This window comes from Diaphorina citri, unplaced genomic scaffold (genome assembly GCF_000475195.1).
Source record: "Diaphorina citri unplaced genomic scaffold, Diaci psyllid genome assembly version 1.1 scaffold2377, whole genome shotgun sequence".
In the NCBI taxonomy this organism is placed as follows: domain Eukaryota; kingdom Metazoa; phylum Arthropoda; class Insecta; order Hemiptera; family Psyllidae; genus Diaphorina; species Diaphorina citri.
The window spans coordinates 1-6,944 of NW_007379801.1; the positions used below are offsets into that span (position 1 = coordinate 1).

The 6,944-nt window shown below is 40.3% G+C and overlaps 2 protein-coding genes across 2 annotated transcripts; one reads left to right on the top strand and one right to left on the bottom strand.

Moving 5' to 3' along the window:
- Window positions 1-680: 680 nt before the first annotated feature.
- LOC103518832 (SCY1-like protein 2) lies at window positions 681-1,755 on the top strand. Its single transcript, XM_008483916.2, has 3 exons — window positions 681-929; window positions 1,214-1,418; window positions 1,698-1,755. The coding sequence occupies exons 1-3, from the start codon at window positions 803-805 to the stop codon at window positions 1,753-1,755; spliced, it is 390 nt and encodes a 129-aa protein (XP_008482138.1). The 5' UTR covers window positions 681-802.
- Window positions 1,756-2,544: 789 nt separating this feature from the next.
- On the bottom strand, window positions 2,545-4,436 carry LOC103518833. Its single transcript, XM_026830522.1, has 5 exons — window positions 4,403-4,436; window positions 3,897-4,016; window positions 3,352-3,560; window positions 2,907-3,031; window positions 2,545-2,647 (listed from the first exon to the last, which is right to left on the bottom strand). Exons 1-5 carry the CDS (start codon window positions 4,413-4,415, stop codon window positions 2,545-2,547), a joined length of 570 nt encoding a protein of 189 aa, XP_026686323.1. The 5' UTR covers window positions 4,416-4,436.
- Window positions 4,437-6,944: the final 2,508 nt, after the last annotated feature.

Consider the following 6,944-nt stretch of genomic DNA (forward strand, 5'->3'; position numbering starts at 1 on the left):
CGTGTCTAAGCAGAAATAATAAATACAGAAGACAGGATAGGAGAAAGCCAGCCGTTCTGAGAACGAACATAGCTGTTTGGGATAAAATTCACCGCGGGCGGTATTCGAATCGGCGACCTAGCGCTTACAAGGCAGACGCCCTTCAAGCTAACTAGGCTGGCTCTTATGCAATATTCAAGCCAAATTAGTTAGCTCGGTCTAGCTAGCCTAGTTCACTAGGCTGGCTCTCTATAACATTTACAAGTTAGTAGTTCTACACGTATTGATGTTAACATAGCTAGACACATCATATTGCTGACTATGTATACTCTCAGTCTCTACATCAGACAGCTGTAGGGATGGGTAAATATTCTCTGAGTCGATTCAAAGAGTCGAATATTTCAAAAGAATCGTGAATCGCGATTCTTAAATTCAAAGAATCGCGATTCTTTGAAGAGTCGCGGTTGTACCTACGTTGCCGTGCCCTGTACAACTACAAACTACTCAATCTCATTGGTTACGAGAGTGATCCTGTGTGCTGTCTCGCTCTCACTACAAAAGAATCGCGATTCTTTTAGAGTCGATTCTTTGAGTCGAATATTTGAAAAGAATCGAATCGTGGTATTCGAATATTCAAAAAGAGTCGAATATCCCATCCCTACCAGTTGGCAATATTTTCTGCATGCAGAGTAAAAGGTGAAGAGTGTGACATGATGAGTCATAAAAAAAAATCCAGTTATGTTTGATCCCTACTTGAAACAGTGCTTTTAAATATTACCAATGTGATTGCTGAAAGTGTGAATTTTGATTTCATTTTTCAGAAATGGATGTGTTTAACAAACTGAAATCCACTGTTACTAGCACTGTCAATCAAATATCCAGTGTCCTGCCCGGTAATCCTGTGACAAGAGAGTATGATATCACAGGTCATATAGGTAGTGCTGGCCAAGGTAAATCAGACTTTATAACATACCACAAATTAATTATCTGCTCACAGCTAATACCCAAGACCACATGTTTGATATTATAATTTAAATTGTGGTTTAAATCTTTAAACAATCAGATTGGCCAGGTTGATCAATCAAACTATGAAATTTGGATTTGCCCATACAGGATTGGTGGTTCTTTGGACATTGCTGATAGGTAAATTGCAATTCATACATAGAAATAGGGTGTGATTACAAAACTATTTAGGAACCTACTACAAATCTTTGAAGAGTCAATTTTCTTTCAGGATTATTATGGAAAATATACAGTGGTACAAAGAGGTCTACAAATCAAGATGCATCTATTTTTGTATTAGAAAAACGCCAACTGGAAAAATTGGATATGAAGTTAAGAGAAGAATATTTTACTTTTGTCAAGCGTGGTGTTTCCCAATTGACAAGATTAAGACATCCTCAAATACTAATTGTGCAGCACCCCCTTGAAGAGTCCAGGTAAAAAAAAGTTTTATTTTCAATATGCCTAGGTAGATAATATAATGTGGTGGATATTACTTATGTTGCCTTGGTGATATTTGATATAGTGTGCAAGGTACTCACCTAGTAAATTAGAGGGTACAATGCCCAACAAAAGCACAAAAAATTTATTCTGATTTAGGTATTTGAGAATTGGACCTTACAATTATGATTATGACTGATTGGTTTAAATAGAAGCAAAAGAGGGATTCAAACCAAGTTCATTTCATTACAATGTTGTTTTTCTATTTATTTCAGAGAGAGTTTAGCTTTTGCAACAGAACCTGTGTTGGCAAGTACCTATATATCAAATTAAAAGTCTTTTTACCAGGAACACGAAAGTGGTGGTGCAAATTTTGTCCAGAGAACCAAAAAGCCAAAACAAAAAAATGGTTTTGGGGGGATTTTTTCACATTTTCTCACACAAATGAGCTCTGATCTTGAAATTTGTCGCGACGACCTATGAACTCAAAGTGAGAAAGTTTTAGATAACACTTCAGTCGTTAATCTAAGACCGGTTTTAACGTCATCTATGTTAAGCTACGCCGAGCAAGGCCAATAAATGGATGGGTGAACATTATATTGGTAGTTTTTAGGAAACATTAAAAGGAATAAAGTAAGAACGGGCTCTAGTCTTGATTTTTTTTTATTTTATTTTTTATTAATATTATTAAGGCCTTTAACAGCTACCCACTGGCGTGGTCATTCGCCCTGGTTCCGAGTTGGTATTATATTAATTTATATGCATTGATACGTTTAAGGTAAGTGAAAAGGGATTCGATGGCACCGGGATCATCACCCAGGTTCGGTTGGGGGAGGAGGGATGTACGAGCAGGGGCTAGTACAGGACATTCCAGAATGTGAATAACAGTCAAAACAGAGCCACATTGACAAATAGGAGGGGGTAGTTTTTTAAAGAGATGATTTTGGGTTATTCTGGTGTGTCCAATACGAAGTCTAAATAAAGGGAGAACGGGCTCTAGTCTTGATTTTAAATCATTACATGAAAGTAAGTAGGTACAAGAAAATAAGTTTCATTTTCAGTCATTAGAATTGGAAATGGTTTGACTCAGCAGATTTGTGGCGGACTGAAGATCCGATTTGACTACGCTCCGGTTTCCCGTAGGATCACTGAGGTTAAGCAACGTTGGGTAAGGCTGGTGATGGTTTGACCAATTGTGTTACTATTGCTCGGTGTTTCACTAAGCCTTGTGAGGACCATTAAAATTTGAAAGTGTTCTTTTGACTTACATGGAAATTGATGCTATGATAGTAAATGAGATTTCAAGAAGGTAATTAATTACCTCCTGTTAAGGGTTTTGTTAGGAAAGAGAAAAGTACTTTTTACCTTTTTTACTTTCTTTAAGCTATGTTGTACTTGAAACACCGCCATCGATCGCTATTCGCAAGCAAAATTTGTGGCTTTGAGTGCTAAAACATAGCCGCAAAGAGAAAAGTAGATCTGACTTACGTTTAGATTTACTTCTAGAGAAGAACTTCCGGATTCTCTCAAAGGGAGTGGGTCGTTTCATTTGGTCTTTGAGGGACTGCTGAATTCGGTCATACTCCTTACGCATTTCATCCAGCTGGGCCTGAAAACATATGGTATTCAGCAAATTAGATCTGATGGCGTAGTGGTCACTACGCTCGCCTTGCACGCGGGAGACCCGGGTTCGATTCCCAGCGGGGTCAAAAATTTGTATCATGTAAATGATTGATTCTATGACTGACTGTTGCGGGACCCTCTCAGCCTCTTGTGGAAAATGAGTAGCTATATAATATAAATGCGCATAGCGACCGGTACATTAAGCGCTGGATTATTGAGATATTTGGAAAATCCTACTATGCTGCAGCGAGCACCAAAGTTGTGATATGATAACACAAAGAAACGGCATTTATTTATGTTACCCACCTGTTTTTCAATGAAGGACTGTTGTACATCGTTGCGGGATCTCCAGTTTTCCACAAGCTTCTCTACCTCATTGATAGTAAGGACGTTATTCTTGAAGTCATTGATAATCTCTATGAGTTCCTCCTGTACTCCAGATGAAGACTTGATGGAGGGGGAGGGGGTGTGAAAGTGAGAGAACGAGGAGTGAGACAGAGTGTCTGACAAAGGACCTGCGGAATAATAATGTCATGTTTATTTTATTTTTTGAAAAAGGGAACTGTCATTATTACTTACAGTTATGTTTATTGGATACTTGATTTGCTGACTCTCATCCGACTCGAGTTTTGCCTACTTTGAAGGATTTATCAAGGAAACTAAATCAAGGAAGAAGGAAATATAACGGTAAGCAATAATATTATTACATGGGATGTCTAGTATGTATAAACCTAACCAATAATCGCCATTCATTCCAAGAAGGGCTGATTTCAAGAAATGAACAGTTTGGTCGCTATTTAAGGCAATAATTTTAAGAGAGGGGAGCAACCAGACATATAATAAAAACTTACTACAAGGAGAAGTGATATCGTCATGTTTTTTGCCGAATGAGGAGAATTTGACTCTGTCTTCATGGGCATCCAACTTGAGACTAGGACGCAAATGATTAGCGGATGATACACCGAAGCTCTCTGGGAAACAAAACATCATGAATGATGTTATTAAATATTAATACCGGCTGAATGGACAAAGTAAACTGGGCTGATTTTCTCAACTGCTTTTGAGCCAAAGGTAAGTATCTAGATCAAAAGTGACCCCAGCCAGCCTAGTTAGCTTGGTTGGTAGCGCGTCTATCTAGTAAGCGCTAGTCCGCGGGTTCGATTCCCGCCCGGGGCGGATTTTATCCTGAACGGATAATATTCGTTCTCGGAACGGCTTGCTTTCTCCTATCCGTCTTCCTTCTTCTTCGATTCGGCGACGATAAGACCGTTAGCAGACTTACAGTTCCTCTATCAAATCTCTTGCGGCGGGGGGAATGTAAGAAAATATTAAAAAATATATTTCAAATATACTCACCGAGATGCCTGCATTTCCAAATACGCGCCAAACGGTAGCAGTCGTCAGGATGAAGGGAGGAGGCGGTGGGAGGGGGGTTCCTATCTCTGTAAGGGACGAGCGAGAGGGCGAGAAAGGCGGGCCTGCCACCCCGCCAGGGGATTATAGTGTCCATATAGAGGAATAGAGAATGGACTCGGGAGCAAATCGTTTCACCCGGGATAGGATGAGCGCGGAGGGACTTGATAGGGAGGGGAGGTTACTATATTAAGGGGGAGTGGGGGTTGGGAGGGGGAGAGGACAGGACGGGGCGGGGGGAGCCCACAAAGGGCTAGCTGTCGTGTAGGGGGGGGGGATCAGATAGTTGGAGTCGTTAAAACCTGAAACACAAAATATAGAAAATTCAAATGAGGGTCTTGTGACAAGGTCTGATATGAAAGGCTAGCGGTGGGTTTCACCAATGTTCTTTGAAGCGACCAAGAGTCTGTTATCTTAAAAGTTAGCTCAACAGCCCTGTTATCCTATACAAACGAAATGGAACTCAACAGGATGTTAGTTAAGGCCTTCCACTGTACAACTGATAGGGGGAAATAGGGCTTATGTTATAACAGTTGTTGCATAGGTACGAACATTTTATGTAAACAAACCAACAAACAAACAAACAAACCAACAAACAAACGTATTTGAATTTGAAACATTTATTATGTTTTAACGTACCTTGTTGATTTGAGATGCCTTTGAGGTAAGTGTACATGCTTGTCAACTCCGTCATTTGCTGAAAGAAAAACAAAAATAGAAAAATGAGGGCTAATTTATTATTATTATTATTTTGCAGTGGGGCCATAAATATGTATAATAAACAAAAAATATCTGCCTATTATAATCTGGATAGTTCATTTATGTAGCACTCTTAATTACTAACCAAGAAGGCAAGCCTGTAAATAAATAAAGTAGGTTGTGTAGGTACCTATACATCATGGCATCATGCTTGCGTTAGTACTTTGTGGATTATTCACGGGAGGATTAGTTTTTGCGTTAAAAAAGTCACAACACAGAAAAGCCTCCGCCTGAGAGGTTCAATAGGAAACGCTACGTACATACCAGATGGCCTTTGAGCGCATCCGCCAGCTTATGATGACCGCATCGGTCCGCCATTTCGGATGGAGTCAGGTGCGCAGCGTTGCGCAACAGGGAGGCTTGTTCTCCCCCGGGACATTCGAGTAGGGTCCAGCATAGCTTCTCCAGACCAAACTTGGCAGCGAAGTGGAGTAGGGTCGGGAACTCTTCGGTACCTGGCGTGAACAGATAATAGAGATTTTATGGTGTAAATAGAAAGCTTAAAAAATTAAAAGAGGAATACATATAAATTTTGGAAGAGGGAGAGCTAGCCTGAATGTTTTTTGCAAGGTTAGCCCAGTGGTAACGCGCTTGTTTGCCATGCCGAAGGTCCCGTTCGAGTACCACCATCGATTACAAATATTTCATCGAGTTACTTTCTAATGTTCTCGTGTTGACCCAGGACTTTATTGGGAACTATATGTCTCTTATAGCCCATCCGATGATGAACATACTCCGGGATGGGCTTTGTCAAGGATATACCTTGCCCTTGGGATCACCTTAATTTGAAGGAAGAAGAGAAATAAATGTTAGAGAATACTATTAAATAATAACTTACTGGAATGGTGTCGTAGGCCGTGGGGTTGTTTTGGGCTTCTATAACAAACGCGTCTCTATGTTTCCCATTGCACGTGATATTATACTCCTCTTTTCTGATTTCTTCCTTTTGTTCCTTCTCACCACTATCTTCTACATTAGTCCTCGTGTGATCACTAGTAACATGATTGAGATCTTTGTTTTCTTCACTGGCAGGTTTGCTGAGCTGAATATCATCTGGTTTGGGCTTCTATAACAAACGCGTCTCTATGTTTACCATTGCACGTGATATTATACTCCTCTTTTCTGATTTCTTCCTTTTGTTCCTTCTCACCACTATCTACATTAGTCCTCGTGTGATCACTAGTAACATGATTGAGATCTTTGTTTTCTTCACTGGCAGGTTTGCTGAGCTGAATATCATCTGACATTTCAATGCTCACAGGAATCACTTGGGTTTCGTTACTTGTGTCAGCGACATTAATCTTAATTTCTACAGGAGGGAGTGGGAAACTGACATCTTCGGATATATTTTTCTTATCTACACCAATATCTTTATTGCACTCATTGCTTGACTTCTCTGAAGTTCCACAGTTACAGTTTTCTTTATGACTACATCCTTGCTCATGAGACACAGTGCTGTTGTGGACCACAGTGCTGTGAACTTCTGCAATTGCTACTTCGTTTCCTCCTGCAGGATGGTCTTCCTCCGCTATTGGGTCTTCCTGGTAGGAATTACCGCGTAACAAGGGAGCTCTCAGGTTTGTATAATCGTGACAGGAGGTGCATAGGGCTCGCTTTTCCATGTGTTTGTATTCATCTATGCTGAGGGATTTGGTGAGCATTGGTTTGGGAATGAACGGGATGTCGGAGTAGAAGTGATGATTGTTCGGAGTGAGGCTGGCGGCGTG

Coding starts and splice junctions, on each gene's coding strand:
- LOC103518833 (XM_026830522.1), bottom strand. Junction 3,561..3,896: donor CGATATCACTTCTCCTTGTA/GTAAGTTTTTAT, acceptor ATTATTCCGCAG/GTCCTTTGTCAGACACTCTG. Junction 2,648..2,906: donor AGAAGTAAATCTAAACGTAA/GTCAGATCTACT, acceptor GGTCCTCACAAG/GCTTAGTGAAACACCGAGCA.
- LOC103518832 (XM_008483916.2), top strand. CDS start 803: ATGGATGTGTTTAACAAACTGAAATCCACTGTTACTAGCACTGTCAAT. Junction 930..1,213: donor TATAGGTAGTGCTGGCCAAG/GTAAATCAGACT, acceptor ATTTTCTTTCAG/GATTATTATGGAAAATATAC. Junction 1,419..1,697: donor CACCCCCTTGAAGAGTCCAG/GTAAAAAAAAGT, acceptor TATTTATTTCAG/AGAGAGTTTAGCTTTTGCAA.